The following is an 18009-nucleotide window of genomic DNA, read 5'->3' on the forward strand; positions in this document are numbered from 1 at the left end:
CGTCCATATTTTTTTACAGTCTATGGTTGTAGGCTACTCATCATTTGGCTTCTTCTTTTTTTTTCTGTTCATTTATCCCACCACTTCCCACTTTCAGCTGCGTTTTTAAAACGTTTGATAATGGTTCAACTTAGTTTGGGCATGTCTTTTCATAAGAAATATTACTTCTATTAGCTAAATTTAGTAGGCCTACATAAATGTACATATGGGGGAAATAAGCCTTTGTTGTTCATTTTCAAGGCAGTTCAAGACAGACAATAGTTCAACAATACCAAATAAACGATATTAAACTAAATAGAGAGCTGTAAAATGTGTTACTTTTTTAATGCAAACACTTTCATGTTTTTATTTACCTTATTATGCTTTATTTTCATCTTTTGATTTTATTATTTTTGTTTATTCTAATGTACACCCTGGTTTTGTGTGTGTGTGTGTGTGTGTTTTCAAAAATAGAATGAATGTTTTTTATTTTACATTTTAAAAAAATTAAAGGCTTAAAATTTTGAAATAAATTATTATTTTAATTATTTAACTAAAACATTCACTTTCTATAATCACTAACTAAATTAATTATGTGTGTAGATCATTTAAATAAAAATATTATTTATCTATTTCTAATTATATTAATTGTAAACGAAAGATACCATAATAGTTCTCAAGCAAAGCATTTAAAATAATAAAATAAAGAAGTATATGGACATTTTGTGGATCATGTTAGTATAATGATGAACTATACCTGTGAACTTGAGGACCTTTTACACAACAAACACCAGCTGGTTAAAAGTCACTGTTAGTGAAGACAGTATTTGAGATATAGACACTTGATAATCTGATGCACCGATCAGACATTTTTACGTGTGACTCAACAGTCAAATACTCGTGGGGTTTGCTTTATGGATAGTGCATGCGTCCAAACTAATTTTTCTGAGAAGTGAAGGTTTTTGCCCTATATACAGTCAAAGCCTCCAGTGATGCATTACACTGCTAGACAAGCATGACAGTAAACTGCGTTTTTACGGTTCTTGCCGCCGGTCCTTCTGGTTATGCAGACTTTACAACTTTCTGCACCATCCTAAAGTGTTTTCAGGGATTATGAGGCATTTATTTTGTTCAGCAAAAGACATAAAATCCCTGTTAGGCACACATGCTGATTTGTAATGGGCAAGTTGATCGTCTTTTTATTGCATGCTAAATTTAAAAAAGAACAAAAAGGTTCATTGTTCAAAAACTCCCTTTACACTGTAAAAAAAAAAAAAAAAAAAAACGATGCTGCCTTCAATTTTTAAGTACAATCAACTTGGATGTTTAAGTAATTTCAACTCAAATTACATTAAACTGACTTTCAAAAACAAGTTTAAGAGACTTTAACTCATCAAAATAAGCAATTTTCAACTTTTTTAATAAGTTATACATGAAACTTATTAAAAAAGTTGAAAATTCGTGTTGTCATAACTTATTGATCATATACACTGGGAAAGATTATAAGTGAGACGAGTTGGGTAATGTGGTCTTGTTTTATCAGACTGTCTGCGAAGTCCACTTTGAGATTAGTCATTTCATCTATATGATTTATTGCTCAGGTTTTTGAAGCCCGTCTTCTTCAGCGCAAACAGACACTCCTGTCTCTAATCTAAAGACTGCAAGATCCGCTCAAATATCATTTATGGCTCATATAGGGTGTCATCGGCGTGATCATGTTGGACACGTTTGCTTGCGCCCTAGTGCTAGTGAACATCTAGAAAGCTACGAAAGAAAAGCCTGTGTGAGTGGAGGAGTGTTTGCGGGACTAATGTAATCTACAAAGTACAAAATTAATGTGATTCATTGTTGATTAGGCTACATAATTACTAGTGGTGTTATACAAGCATCAATTGCTCATACTTGTGGTTAGGAAATGATATGATCAATAAGCCATGACAACGAATGTTATTCCATAACTTTAACTCAAATAATTTAACCAATTTCATCTTAATTTTTTAAGTTACCGGTATACAAGATTCAAATAGGCAAGATAAAAAAAATAAAAAGTTAAAATGACTTACATTATACTTGACTATACATTGAAGGCAGAAAGTTTTTAGGTTGAATTAGGGAGAAATATTTTACAGTGATAGATATTTGGTTGGTTACTTTTGAAAAGTAACCGCCTAGCAACCCCACACAACACCCCGGCAACACAGAAAAACATCAGAACACCTTAGCAACGGCATAAAGCATCATGGCAGCACGCAGCACTCGATCCAGAATCCAGTTATGTAGATCTGGTTTATAGCCTATGAATATATTTGTAAAATAACTGCATGATTGACTTTATATAAAAATTTTTTGGTTCAGTAGCCTAAAGGAAGGTATTAACAAAACATGGCAAAATTTATTTTAGTGATATTACCAGTGTTGCTTATTAATTATAAGTTAGACCAAGAGCTGTGACCCAATTTACTGTCCAGAACACATTTAGTTTGAAATAACACTGTATATTCTGGCAAATACGTGATAAACTGATATTTGGCTTTGCCTTTTCACAGACTGTGATGACATGCTTCCACAGCTATCAACATCACAAATCTAGAAACGTTTTTCATATACATTTTATTTTTTACACATTAATAATGCTATTGTGTTTTTTCACCTTTTCATATAGGTAGTAGACCATGCAAATGACACTTTCTGCTGATAAATGCGTTTAAATGACCACAACAATCTGATTCGGAATGTAAGCGTCACGCTTTATTGAAAAAAATAATACTAATATGAATATTTCTGATAGGAAATGATTTCCCATTAGTGCTCAATGGCGGCATAGGGGAGCAACAGGAAAGAAAACAACAGGATCTACTTGACTACATTAATACTAAATTACAAACATGGAATGTATCATGAATTATTAAGATGAATAATAGTAATGCTGATGCTATATATCACAATATGTGTGCAGTAAATGCATATAGCGCTCTCTTAAAAGCTTTTATGATTGTCTGCATTATTAACTGTACCAAAATAAATCCTATAGATCCCAATCAGCCATGTCTGAGAAGAGTTTGAGAGTCGCGGTAATGTGTAAGTCCAGCTGTCTTTATACAGAACGCATCAATACTGTTACATCTGTTCCTCAAACTCTGTGTAGATAAGACGTACGTTTATCGTTTTACGAGGTTTATTACTTTTCTTCCTAAACCGATTCAGTTTCTTGCATGCCATCTGTTTTGTCAGTATATCCATCCATGTCCCAGAATGCAACAGTAGACAATACACTGTACATTAAGCAATGACTCTTTGTTGCATATTTTCAATTCAAAAGTTTCACTCCTGCAGTGTGTAAGACAGTGGTGTGTGTGTTGTGATGTTCCCTCTGGTGGTTGAACATGTTACACTAGTCCGACGACTTAATATAATGACCAAGAGTGCATTAACGCCCTCTGGTGGTGAAGAAGAGAAGTGCATTTCCCTTTCACACTCCCCTTTCTGGGTCACTCCTGTTTCTTTCTTCCAATTCCAGTGGTATGTCCCTTCAAAACAATCCAAAAGCATAAGACATCAGCTGATCAGGTTGATTATAGGTTGTGTCTTTGGCAAAAAAATTCATAATTCTTATTCACTGACGATTCACATAAAACATGTACGACATAAAATGAGCTTCGGTATTTTGGTTCTTCTACATGGGATGAGATGATTTTTGATCCGTCGAGTCCGTAATGCTGCGGTAGTCCATCCATATGCAGTCTCGTTTGGCTTTTGGTGTTCCACTGTATACGTTACTGTTAACACACTACCTGTATGTAGAAGTGCAGCCCAATAATCAGCATGAAAACAAAATGATGCAGAAATCTCTCTATACGAACAGCTTTTCCCTCTGCTGGCTTTCTTAGTCATTTACAAGACAGAAATCCGATTGTGTCACTTACATTATCCCCTCCGGGTGAGTTTTTCAACTTTTTATGGTTCAAGTTTTCATTTTCTACAAAAATAGGTGCCTCTTTTCTTTCCATTAAAAGCAGTCACGTGTCCAGGGCGTTGAATGCAACACTCGTAGGGTTGGGGTCCGGGAAGAAGATTCAGAAATTGCTGAAAATCTCGTGCTTCTTGTTCCAGTCCATCTGTGGCGCTCTCTTTCTGGCGCGCTTGGCGTGGGCTTTCTCTTTAGCCTCCGCCGCCGTGGGGCTCAAACACAGACCGGTTTCTTCAAACGGGTCGAGAAGATGACTGCTGCTGTCCCTCGAGAACTACAACGCAGAAATACACACTTAACACACGGAGACAGCTGCAAAAAGCCATAAAATGCATTGACTATTTGGCATAAAATGCACTTTTGTGACTGCACGCACATGCACACACATATATAGTCTATATATATATATATATATATATATATATATATATATATATATATATATATATGAAGACTTCAGATGCAAAAGTCTCTAAGTGCCATCTGAAATTTTCTTCTAAAATTAGCATTTTTATCAAGTCCAGTAATTTCACTTTAATGACAATTAATAGGTAACTTTCATTGCCATTTAAGTTAAATAACTGAACATAAACATACAAGCTTGATAAAAATTATCATTCTGGAAGAAATTTTCAGATGGCACTTTGAGGCTTTTGCATCTGAAATCTCTCTCTCTCTCTTTCTCTTTCTCTTTCTCTTTCTCTTTCTCTTTCTCTTTCTCTTTCTCTTTCTCTCTCTCTCTCTCTCTCTCTCTCTCTCTCTCTCTCTCTCTCTCTCTCTATATATATATATATATACTGTATATACACTGTGTATATATGTGCATGTACATTTTATATATATATATGTATATATATATATATAGAGAGAGAGAGAGAGAGAGAGAGTTTTTATAGAGAGAGTTATTATAAAAATGTATTTCATAACATGCCAAGTCTTTAGTGTAGATTCCATTGATGTTAAAGGTTCTGCATGGAACCATCAATGCCAATAAAGAACCTTTATTTTGAAGAGCGAACAGATTTGTGCATTAACTGCATTAATGGTCACCTGTGTGTTTGTGTCCTGACTGCTGCCGTCTGAGTATGTGGATCGCGAAGACGTCCCGTTCACGTGTGGGCTGGAGGAGCCGTTCGTTATGGACTCGTCAAAATCTGTTTTAAGAAGAAGAAGAACCACAGCTCAGGTTACTGTTCTTTGTGGCTGACGTTGAACAGAAAAAAACAGCCATAAACCTGCATGTCCGCTGTCAGTTTATCAATATATTGTGATGAGAAGACCATTGCTACAGCTGGAAACCTTGAGCTGAGCGGTGGGTAAAAACAGCACGCATGGCCTGTTCGGGCTAATCTGGGTCACATGACGTTCAAAGACCTGACGCAGAAGATTGAATGGATGAAATGCATGAAAATGATACAAAGAAAACAGTGGCTGGAACGACCTTCCAGTGGGCCGAATCAGGATCCTGCCAAATAACAATTATCCAAGAGATGTCAATAGCCTGTTTAAAGTGTTCGACTCAATTTAACATTAATCTGAACCACATGTCAGAAGCGGGACTGCTGGCGAACACACATGGACAAGAGTTTCCAGAATGGCCTACAGCCCAGATGTTGATGCCTGTGCAGAGGTGCAACCTCTATAGTGAAGAGGAAAGAGAACGTATGTCTGTCTCTAAACCAAAAAAAACATCCATCAAACTCCCCCTCAAATCCCAGGAAGAGGAAGTCAAGGCTGCACATACTAAACTGAATATGAAGAACCACCATTAACGATGAACTGAACGGGAATTATAAGACTTGATCATCATATTAGACTGATTTCTGAAGGATCATGTGACACTGAAGACTGGAGTAATGATGCTGAAAATTCAGCTTTACCATCACAGGAATAAATTACATTTGACTATATATTCACTTAAAAAACAGTTATTTTAATTTGTAATGATATTTCAAATAATACTAGTTTTTACTGTATTATATTTTGATATATATTAGCAGTCATCAAGCTCACTGGTCACAGAAACAAAGATTTCCCCAAGCTGAGTGCTCACTAAAATCATCATGTTTTCAGGCCATTTCAAGTTTAATTCTGACGTGACGAAGCGTTAATGTCTAAGCTGAACCGTTTACTTTTTAATTAGTATTTACATTACCGCCATCATCATCATATCTGATCATGGCATCAATCATAACTGATCATATCCAATCATTGCACGATTGCCTCCTCTCAAGTAACTTTCCCCTATTCTTTCTCTATTACCCCCCCACTAAACCCACCGCAGGCTTTAGGGGGTCTGCTTTAAGTCAACGGGATCAGGGGAGGCCAGAGACGCAGCGTCCCACTGTAACTTTACCTGCAGGTGTCACTGTTGGACACTGTTACTTTTTAATGTCACATTTTGTAATATCAGCGTTTTATTTTTCCAATGTGGATTTTCTCATCCAGTTTATTTTTGAGGAGACACATTTTCCCTGGTCCTCCTCGGAGGAAACGCCCCCGATATACGAACACACTTGCTCATGAATGTTCATTTCTGGGTGAACGATCCTCAGTGAATTGTTCAACCGTACCTTTGACATGGATGGTGGTGGGGGTGATGCCCATCTTCTTGAAGTGCTCATCTGTGTCTGGATCCACCACTAGCAAACGCGTCTCATTACCGCCGGTCTTGATGAAGGCCACAACTTCAGTATGTCTCATGTTTTCAATGTTCACGCCATTCACCTGCACAGAGTTTTAATACAGCAAGAGTTAGGACTTCAAAACAGAACAGCTAGAAGCGGTTTTGTACAACAACAACCTTTTTTTTTCTTTCACCACATATTTGATCATATTCATATACAATATTTACTTTGTACTACAATGAACTTCAAACAATACAATGATATTAGTTTCATGGTAGCATCCAACAACTATGGTATTACTATGGTAACATATCTAAAACAACTTTTACATTTATTTGTATATGTTGAATTTAATATATATATATAGTTATAACTTTATAGTTATATAAATATATAGTTAAACTATATATATCATATATAGTTTATATATATATATAGTTTATAGTCATACATTTAAAAAAGCATAAATAATATAAATATATTCTAACATAAAAGTTTGTATATACATAAATATATACATACATATATATATATATATATATATATATATTACACACACACACACAAACTTTTATGTTAGATGTGATTAATCGATAATTATATAAATATATACACACACAATGTAATTTATATTTAAACGGTCTCAATTATTTTAAATAAATAAATGAATAATAAATAAAACATTGTACAATCATTTTACTTTTGTATAACTGATTTCATGTAATATTTGATTACCATATTTATAAACAAATTATATGAATGCTACTTTAAAGTACTTCATCATAATGTATAAAAACAAAATATCATTTTCCATTGAACATTTTAATGGTAATTTCGTGGTGCATTATTTTTGACTCTTTTAAAAGAGAGACGAGTTACAGTAATGACCTATAAAAAACATTTATTAGATCAATAGATTAAAAAAGCATCAATAGATTATTCTGGGGTGAATTTTCACTCCTGCCTCAGTGACTTTAATCACATGTAGCTTTATTTATCCCATATTAAACCTGGTCATTCATTTTTGCCTATAGCGCCCTGCTACTGGTTGCTTAGCAACATGTTTTGTGGGAGAATTAGGTTCCCAACCAGTCGAACAGAGGAGAGACGGTGAAGACATTTTACCGAAATTACAACCAAATCAATCAAAACAAAAACGCAGGCACGAGAGCGGCCCGCGAGCGCGCTCCCCTTCTGCTGAAGGTGATTTAATCTGAGTGTTTGTCCTGAGGACAGATGGACCGTGTGCTTTATTCAACTGAACACCATCAAATATTGAAGCGTGTTGCTGTGGCCGTGTGGGTTTCAGGTATCAGTGTCCCGAGGGACACACGGAGAGGTGCGCCTCTCCAAACTGAAGGGGGCAGGACTCGCACTCTTTTACTGAGGCTGCAAACAACTGCAGGATGGAGAGAAAGTTTGTCTGAACTGGTGAAATTAAGACTTTTTGCATTTTTACATTTCGGATTAAAATTCTCAATTTATATGCATCTGAATGTTTACTTTTGAAAAATTAATCTCAGTAGGCCTAATAATGATTGTCATGTTATATATATAATTTCCAATGTTGCACATTACTCCAGTCGCAGTGTCACATGATCCTTCAGAAATCATACTAATATGATGATTTATTATCAATGTTGGAAACAGTTGTGCTGCTTAATATATTTTTTTATAACCTATGATTTTCTGATTAATAAAATGTTAAAAAAGAACAGCATTTATTATTTAAACAATGTTACCCTTTGTAACAATATACCGTTTAAAAGTTTGGGGTCAGTAATTTCAATATTTGCCATTTGTCAATATTTTTATTCATCAAGGATGTGTGATATTTATAAAAAGTGATAGGCTAGTAAAGATTTATATTGTTAGAAAATATTTATATTTTGAATAAATGCTGTTCTCAAACTTTTTATTACCTATTTTATGATATATAATACACACACACATACCAAAATATCTAAATATATTAATATTAACTATATAAAATGTACATATATTAACTTCATAAATTAAATTTTAAACAAAATAATGCTCATTTTAATTAAAGAAATGTCTATACATATTTTTTTCTCACATTAATGTGCTGAAATGTCATAAATATTATCATAAAACACTTATTTTGCAGCATTATCTTGAGGCATTCTGCTTCTAAAATCCAACATTATGGTTTCATGAGATTCCCCTATTGATGATTGCAATAACAAATGAAATGTCTGTAAAACAATGAGCGTTGTTTTTATTTTTTTCATCCTCAGTATATGACTAGCAAACTAGCACGTTCTTATTTCGTAATGGTTCATCATTTGCACACAGCAATGCATAGATGTAGCTAATGTGTTTAATCAGCACTGAATCCATCGAAAAGTCCCAGAGTTCATGGATCTTATATGAGAGCACTGCGTATATTTCTGTGACAATAAAGGAATGTTTTCGGCTCTGCCGATCGATCTCGAATGTTCGTTTCAACACTGTGTTATTTTGCTTGACTCAGTCTCTCAAGAACAGAAATATTTTTGTGCGAGTCATCATATCACATGCCGCCCACATGCATCTGAATGTGATGGTTGGTCTGTGCGCGAGTGTGAATGTAGAAGTGAATTTAGAAAATGTGGGTGTATATCTGGCATCATAAAGATGTATATTGATGCATGCGTGTAAATTCTAGAAATATGATAGAGCCATGTTATAAAGAAAGAGCTTCAAGCTGTTTAAAGTCCCCCTGTGGTGAAAATCCAGATTTTAATATGTCTATGTGGTGTTTTTAATATGCTTTAAGACAAACCATGTGCAAATTCATAAGTCAACACTATTGCTGAGTATTTTCTCCTTAAAACTGCAGTGAACCAAAGACAGTCCCAAAAATCGCTGGTGTTTCTGCGTCACAAACTAACTTGTAACCAATCAGGTCAACGTGTGATCGTCAACGAGTGGATCTCTGAGCTGGAGTGAGTGAGTAGAGGCGGGGCTCATTTGCATATTCATAGAACCGCATATACTAAATGAGGCAAGGGTGTAGAGTTACATCCAAGCTATTTTAAGGCATGAAGAGTTTTTTCTCAAGGATAAACCGTTTAAATATGTCATTTTGGTGATCAAAGATGAGTTTTAAGGGCTAAAACGATCAACTACATGAGGACTATAAGAATTCGCTTCAGCAGAATCAGAATGATTCGTGTCTCACCTCTATGAGTCTGTCCTGCGGTTTGAGTCCGGCGCGGTCAGCGGGCGATCCGGGGTCCAGAGCCCGTATGTACTGACCCGGCCTGGACTTCTCGCTGTGCAGATTAAAGCCGTAACCCCCCTCAGACCGAACCAGGAAACACAGTCTCGGTAGAAGCTCAGATGGATCCCGTGTCGAGGACTCCGGTGAGGGCTGAACCTCCTGTGACAGGAGAAATAAACACTCTTAGTTCACACTTCAAACAAACTCTGGTGCGATTGCTCATTTAAACGTGTGAACGCTCCCTCTGGTGCCACCAAACACGTGGACTGAAACCGCTGAAAAGATAGGACTCAACAAACTCTGGTGAGAATGAAATATGAACGCAACACAGACCAAAGACATGTAAACGACTCAAAAACATATGATGTCACTAGATCCAACCCTAAAAAGGACAGAAGCATATCTGTTTTTTTCTCACGTTTGTGTGTGTGACGGAGGGATTCCTGCCGCTGCTTTGACTCATTGACTCAAAACACACATTTTTATTAGCTCTTCACGAGTTCTCAGCTGTTCAAAATACCATTATAAGTAGCTACGCACATACAGCGAGCACATTTAGCCCAGAACACAGCATTGTTTTGAGTTTTCGGTAAGTTCAGTCTCGAAATATACATAATAAAAGCCGACCAATAAGGTTGTGGCATATCCTTATGACTTTAGGTTCGGTGTTAAAGGGATACTCCACTTTTTTTGGAAATAGGCTCATTTTACAACTCCCCCTGACGGTACCAGTTTTAGCATAGCTTAGCATAGATCATTGATTCTGATGGGTCCAGTAGCATTTCTTTCAAAATGACCAACGAGTTTCAATATTTTTCCTATTTAAAACTTGACTCTTCTGTAGTTAAACTGTGTACTAAGATCGACGGAAAATGAAAAGTTGCGATTTTCCAAGCCTATATGGCTAGGACCTACTCTCATTCCGGCGTAAGAATCAAGGAACTGTGCGGCCGTACCATGGGCAGCAGGCGTAATGATGTGACGAAGCACCTGAAAATAGTCCCCAGCTCGGTAACTTCCAACATGACCGGGACTAAGTTTGTGTAGTTTTAATAAATACGGTTCGGGATCAGCACCAAAGTAAATGTCATCTAAATCGTCTCTCACAAATGTCTCCATGCTACAAGGCACGCTCCCTGTGCAAGCAGGTTGTCACGTTGGTTTGTTGACGGCAAGTGCTTCGTCATATCATTACGCCTGCTGCACCCATGGTACGGCCGCACAGTTCCTTGATTCTTACGCCGGAATGAGAGTATAGTTCCTAGCTATATAGGCTTGGAAAATCGCAACTTTTCATTTTCCGTCGATCTTAGTACACAGTTTAACTACAGAAGAGTCAAGTTTTAAATAAGAAAAATATTGAAACTCATTTGTCATTTTGAAAGAAATGCTACTGGACCCATCAGAATCAATGATCTATGCTAAGCTATGCTAAAACTGGTACCGTCAGAACCGGAGTTCGGCTGAATGGATTCGAAAATGGTAAAACTACACTGTTTAACTCTGGGGGAGTTGTAAAATGAGCCTATTTCCAAAAAAAGTGGAGTATCCCTTTAAAATGCCAATGTGAACGCTAAGCGGACCAGGACTAAATGTTTTTGTGTTTTTGGTCTGGCTCAAGTGAACCAAACTTCAAATGTGAACACACCCTTGTATACAAAGAAACCCAAAGTTAAATTAGGTCGGAAAAACACTTCGTCTATTTTGTAGTTGAGTTTTAAAATGTTAGATGATATGTTGAGTTGCATAAATGTAGTTTCAGTCAATGCCAAAAAATTATCTCTCCATTTACAGTCAAATCCACAACAATAAAATCACATTCAAAATGCCCAAATATAGTGATGTGTAAATTTGATTGGCTGATTAACACCAATAATCATTTTGAATAATGTATGAATAAAGTTAATGCATGAATTTCGGGTACAATTTTGGAATTTGGAACATTAAATTTTGTTTATTTACATTTAAAATGCAATAATTTTGTGAACATCTTATTTTTCATCAGTCCCTGTGCATCATCAACCATCAGTCCACTGCTTAAACACAGAAATCATGATAATAGACATGAAATAACATTTATTTATGTGTTGGATTGTAAATACAGGGTTAATTCACAAAGAATTCCACTATTTAGATTTGAATTTATGAGTTTTCCTCATAAAAATGTGCAATAGAGGGTTACAAATGTGCTTCGACCAACCAATAACAAGAATTCTGGGAAATCTGCAATTCATCCCAGACGGAGAGTGGAAAAAATACACAACAATGCCACGAAGGACGTTGTCTGACAATGTAGTGCCTGGAAAACTGAAAACTGGGTCATCAGAAGAGCAGAAAGACGCTGGATGTCTGAATAACAGCCGGCCAGAGGAGCAACACTCAAACAGGAGCAAAAATAATCATCACGCCGCCATCGAAACCACAATCAAGTGTGATAATGATGAACGTGTCATAATCAATTTGTGGGATTCACAGGTTCGTGGCAGCAAGTTTTTAACAGGCAAACGCACCATATAATGAAAGAATCTGGTTTAATGGTGTGTTTTAAGAATTTGTTAAAGTCACAATGAAATATGCCATTGCAGAGGAACCCAGGATGACTTTAACTGTTAAATGTAAATTCAGTTTAATATGGAGGTTAAAAATTCAGACTCAGATGAGACGGCAGATGAAAGTCAGCGTCTGACCAAATCGAAAGGGAAATGTCCCAGTTTGTATGTGCAAAGAAAAGAAGTAAAGAAGAAAAAAATGCAGCACTCTCATTCACTGTGAATGTAAAAAAGGAAAACATCATTTAAAACCAAGGAACATCTACAAGGTGTTTTTTTATGGGGATTCAAAAGAGGCAGTAATGACAGTGAGGGTCAAAGGTCAAGGTCCATTAGGCAAGTCCATTAGGAAAAGGAGTGTATGATCCATTATGCCATTTCCTAAAGAGTGACAGACAGCAAAAAACAAATAAACACTGCTGGACAAAGTGTTATTCACTCACCATTGAAGACCACAGTAAGAAATATATAATTTTTTCTTTAAGGGTCAGCTAATTTAACAAATGGCATGTGATCTATTTCAATAAGCTCGCAAATGACACTGTTTTTACTTCACTACTCAACAACTAAGTTTTAAGATCTCGGAAGATCATCTTCCAGATGACCGTTGCTGTTGATCTCACAGTCTGTTTGTTATTTGACTGACAGGCGTATGTAAGTTGATCTCGATGACTGCAGACAGAAGACCCCCAAAGGCACATTGTTCGGAGGAAGAACAGATTACAGCATTTCCGATACTGACACTGTCTGAATATGGTGCTTATATGATACATATATCAGAACTTACAGAATGAAACACCTCCGAGACACATGACATAGACAGACGGATGTTCAGACAAGATGTAATTTCGTCACCCCAAACGGAAAAATTCAGATTTTAGAGTGTGCGTCTGACTAAATTAATGTCCATATGTGGAAAGCAAAACAAAAATAAAGGATTTTTAAGTGCCTTACACTAGAATGTTTCTATTGGGAAATTAAGAGTATTTTGTATAAAGGTTTAAAATAGCTTCTTCACTAGCAATATTAACCCTGGAAAGCCTGACATTGTCAGAAAAAAAAATTGAATGGGAAGAGTTTATTAAAACTGTAATATTAAAGTAATATAATATTAACAATATATAATTATTAATATATTTTTTTAAATCTTTAAATAGTTAGCATATGTTTTATGTTGAGTATCACAATTTTATACACCAGGCTTTTATGCCTAATATAGTATGAATATGGAAAAATATGGAGCTCACAAGGAGGAAAATTGAGCCCCAAATAGGGGAAAAATATGCAAATTGATGCAGTTGCTGATACTTATATGGCCAAAAAGTAAGATTAAATTCTTATAGCTTGAGATCTTTAAGAGACTACTAAAGCATATAAGTATCAGTTGTCACTTTATATCTCCCAATAACATGTCTTAGTAAGAAATTTAACCCTTTCCCTGCCAGATTTTTTTTTTTTTTTTTTAGTTGCCAGCCATCGCCAGCATTTCTGTTAATTTTCACAAAATTTCAGTGGCCCCCAGAATATTTTGTATGAATATCTGAACAAGAAAAAAAATGACGGAATTATCCGTCAATGGCAGGAAAGAGTTATACATGCTTAGTTTGATGATCCTGTAGTTTTTATTGTGGCAGGCAAAATATATAATGCAATGCAATACAAATGATGATTGAGAGATGAACAAATAAATGTTTCTCAAAAGCCTTTTGTATCATATTTGATACACAATGATAATTCAGAGGCATGTCAAATATGATGCATCAGGCTTCATAGGGTTAATCGCGATCATTTCAAACAGGCGAACAGGAACACTTTATTCCTCTGAATTCAGGACCACACATCTGTCCCACCAACTCAACACAGCTGACCTCTGAGAGAACAACTACTGTTAGTGAGAAACCAGAGGAGTTTGGGACGGGTGGGAGGAACAAGCATTTCTCTGTTCCCGACACTTTCACTCTATTATGATTATGATTGGCATTATGATTCTGGGCCACAAATAAACCTCCCAGCTGAACGATCAGCATTCGAATATTTCCATTGTCACACCCCTCGGCTCTCCCTAGCATTACGCCCACTTCCTGTCCCTCCGGGTCCTGAGGTTTCTGTTCCTGGCTTGAACACGGAGATGTGTGGGATAAGTATGGGAAAACACTCGGGAGAGCGGCAGATGCGGCACAAAGCATTCCTCAAACTTCCTGACACAATACGACGCAGCCTGTGTGTTTCAAAGCATGGGCTTGTAAAATGATACAGATGCTTCTGAATTATTGACACTGGGACCTCTGGGATTTCTCGCACGTGACTATCATTAACCCTTTCTCTGCTGGCTTCCATTGCAAAACACAACACAAATTACACAGTCATACATCAAACACGGATTTTGAAGCGGCTGTTGGTTTCTTATAACGCTACTGAATCAATTGTAAGTAGGATTGAGAACCAAGAGCCTTTTTTTAATATTCTGATTACATAAATTACTCTAATGAATTAGTTCTCTTGATATTAAATCAACAACATACAGCACAAAGAGTGTAATCCGATTCCCATTCAAATTACTCTATTGAGCCGGTTCTTAAAGTGAATCAAAAACATTCAGTACGGTTTAACTAGTGTAGTCTGAATCTCAATCTCAATCAAATGACTCTAATTAGCCGGATCTTAAAGTGAATCAAAAACATTCAGTACGGTTTAAAGTGCAGTCCGAATCCCAAACAAATGACTCTGAGCCGGTCTTTAGGTGAACCAAAAACTTTTAGTACAGTCTACAGTGCAACTAGTGAAGTCCAATTCTCAATCTCAATGAGTCTGAGCCGGTTCTTAAAGTGATTCAAAAACATGATTTTTTTTTTGCCAGTAGTATTCTATAAAATTAAATGAATAAAATGTTACAGTATTGTTATATATTTCATGCCAATTAGACTGTGAAAAAAAGTCAAAAATTCTTTTTAAAAGGCCATGTAAAAACTTTTTGGAATTGCATTTCTTTTTCCAAATATTTATTCCTTTAAAGTACTAAACGTTAATGGCCCTAGCTAGAACCGTTTCCAATTCTCATCCCTACTAGTGTGCGTTACTTCACGTGTCTTCACCGTCTAGCTGTTCTTCTCACGTTTGTGGTGTGTTTGTGTGCGTTGCTGATGCTCCACAGCCACACACACCCATGTTATCAGTCCAGCACAGACACACTCCACACGACAGCTGTTGACACGCGTTGACTCTGTCGCCTCGCGAATCTGCAGATGCACACACCGACGCGGGCGCTTCACCCCCAGCCGGAAACACAGGAGGGAGTCACACAGATCAGACTGGAAACATACACACACATCATCTCATTTTCCCACATCATATGGATTTTTCCTACATACAAAACGATCTGAAACTGTGTTTTTTTTTTGTCCTATTTTTGACTCAGGTTAACCATAACTTGAGTTAAGTCCTCCAAACTGAACATCATCCATCCTGCAACATGTTTCCCTTTAGCCGTATTCACAAGTAATCAGTTTCCCGAGCAGAAACATCTACACACGGTGGTGTCGTGTTACGCCGCCCCCCTCGAAGTGGTGTGTGACCCCTAGCCAGCATGTTGAATCAATTACACCAAATTCCCGAGCACTTGCGACATGACTTCCCCCTCCAAAAACATGTTTAGCGAGTGTAACATGCAGGTTTAACACATTGTATGGGTTGTACACATGAAAGTCAAGATGAAACGAGAGGATATGGACGACAATAAATTAAACGCTTTCAACGATTAATCGCGATTAATAGAATCCAAAATAAAAGTTTGTATTTACATAATATATGTGTGTGTATTGTGTATAATTATTTTGTATATATAAATACACACACATGCATGTACATATTTATTTTAATATGATTTATATTTGTAACAGTGTTGTTTATTATGTCATGTTTCCGGTTTGTGGTTTCACTGTCTTTGGTTTTTGCATTCAGTTTGTACCTTTTTTCTCTGCCTTGTTAATTGTATTCTGTTATCCCTAGTCATGCTAATTATTAGGTCCCTTGTTTCAGGTGTGTTGTCCTGTTAGTTTGTATGGTTCCGCTCGTTGTTCTCATTTGCCCCAGCTGTCTCTCGTTCCCTGATCCCCTCTGTGTATTTAAACCCTGTGTGCTCTTTTGTTCGTGGTCAGTTATTAAATGTATGTACGTTCCACGAGTATCTTGTTCTGTTCTGAGTTTACCCAAGTCTGTGTTGATTAAAGTCTACTGCTGTATTTAGATCTGACTACCGACTTCGCTTCCACGCAATTCATGACAGAATAACTGAACACACCAGGATCTAGCAGGTAGTACCCGGGAACAACCGACCAATCAAGAGGTATGATGATGGAAGACGGATTCTACCAGAATGGACGGTCGCTTGAGGAGTACGTGGGGGCTTACCTGGAGCTTTATCATGAGACAAATTTGAGTGAGGAAACACTCAAGTATAATTTCTGGAGTGGGATGGACGACACGCTGTGGGATGGACGAGCGTTGTGGGTATGCGGTTCGTCACTCACTGTAGGACTCGCCGAGGAAATCAGCTGTGGTCCCAAACCAGTGCATTCTGCCAAGACTGTTCCAAGGAATTCCAAGCACAGTTCACATAAGAGAGTTCCTAACCGAGCATTGAGGAAGCCCGTTCGCCGCATCCGCACAGCCGAGCCCGCCCATCGCGTCTGCACAGCCGAGCCCGCCCATCGCGCCTGCCCTGCCCAGTTGTCTGAGTCCAGCCACGCTGATCCAGAACCATCCTTCTCTGCAGCGCTCCCTCGCCGACGTAGGAGGAGAAAGAGGACCCCCTGAAGTCTGGAGGACATCCAAGTACGGCCTTTTCTTCCTGTCACTCCTGTTGGGGATGAGGAGGTTGCCCTGTCTGTCTATGTTGCTGCTCTTATGTGTGTTTGGGCTACCCACACAGCAACGGATTCCTGTCCAGAGACTACCCCCCAGAGCCTGCTACCAGCCCAGAGACGGTTCGTGAGCCACCTGCTACTTCTGACAGCCCAGCTATGGCCCAGAGAGTTATCCTTGGCTTTTATGCCATGATGGCCCTGCATGTCTGGACAGTACATACCTCCCAGCTGACTGTCTCCTGCCCTTTCCATGTTCCAGAGACTGTCCCAGAGCCCGTTGCCTGCCCGGAGGCTGTCCCAGAGCCCGTTGCCTGCCCGGAGGCTGTCCTAGAGCCCGTTGCCTGCCCAGAGGCTGTCCCAGAGCCCGTTGCCTGCCCGGAGGCTGTCCCAGAGCCCGTTGCCTGCCCGGAGGCTGTCCCAGAGCCCGTTGCCTGCCCGGAGACTGTCCCAGAGCCCGTTGCCTGCCCGGAGACTGTCCCAGAGCCCGTTGCCTGCCCGGAGGCTGTCCCAGAGCCCGTTGCCTGCCCGGAGGCTGTCCCAGAGCCAGTTGCCTGCCCGGAGGCTGTCCCAGAGCCAGTTGCCTGCCCGGAGACTGTCCCAGAGCCCGTTGCCTGCCCGGAGACTGTCCCAGAGCCCGTTGCCTGCCCGGAGGCTGTCCCAGAGCCCGTTGCCTGCCCGGAGGCTGTCCCAGAGCCCGTTGCCTGCCCGGAGGCTGTCCCAGAGCCCGTTGCCTGCCCGGAGGCTGTCCCAGAGCCCGTTGCCTGCCCGGAGGCTGTCCCAGAGCCCGTTGCCTGCC

The 18009-nt window shown here is 38.4% G+C and overlaps 1 protein-coding gene across 1 annotated transcript in view; it reads right to left on the minus strand.

Annotated features, from left to right (window-relative positions):
* Positions 1-2705: 2705 nt before the first annotated feature.
* LOC306993753 (Na(+)/H(+) exchange regulatory cofactor NHE-RF2) overlaps positions 2706-18009 on the minus strand; it is a 31076-nt gene continuing 15772 nt past the window's right edge. The window contains exons 3-6 of the mRNA XM_079603752.1: positions 9761-9961; positions 6520-6673; positions 4997-5100; positions 2706-4220 (exon numbers count right to left, since the gene is read on the minus strand). Of these exons, the coding sequence (XP_079459878.1) occupies positions 4053-4220; positions 4997-5100; positions 6520-6673; positions 9761-9961 (627 nt within the window). The 3' untranslated portion in view covers positions 2706-4052. The remainder of the gene's footprint in view (positions 4221-4996; positions 5101-6519; positions 6674-9760; positions 9962-18009) is intronic.

Source organism: Phoxinus phoxinus, assembly GCF_949152265.1.
Source record: "Phoxinus phoxinus genome assembly, chromosome: 1".
NCBI classification, from domain to species: domain Eukaryota; kingdom Metazoa; phylum Chordata; class Actinopteri; order Cypriniformes; family Leuciscidae; genus Phoxinus; species Phoxinus phoxinus.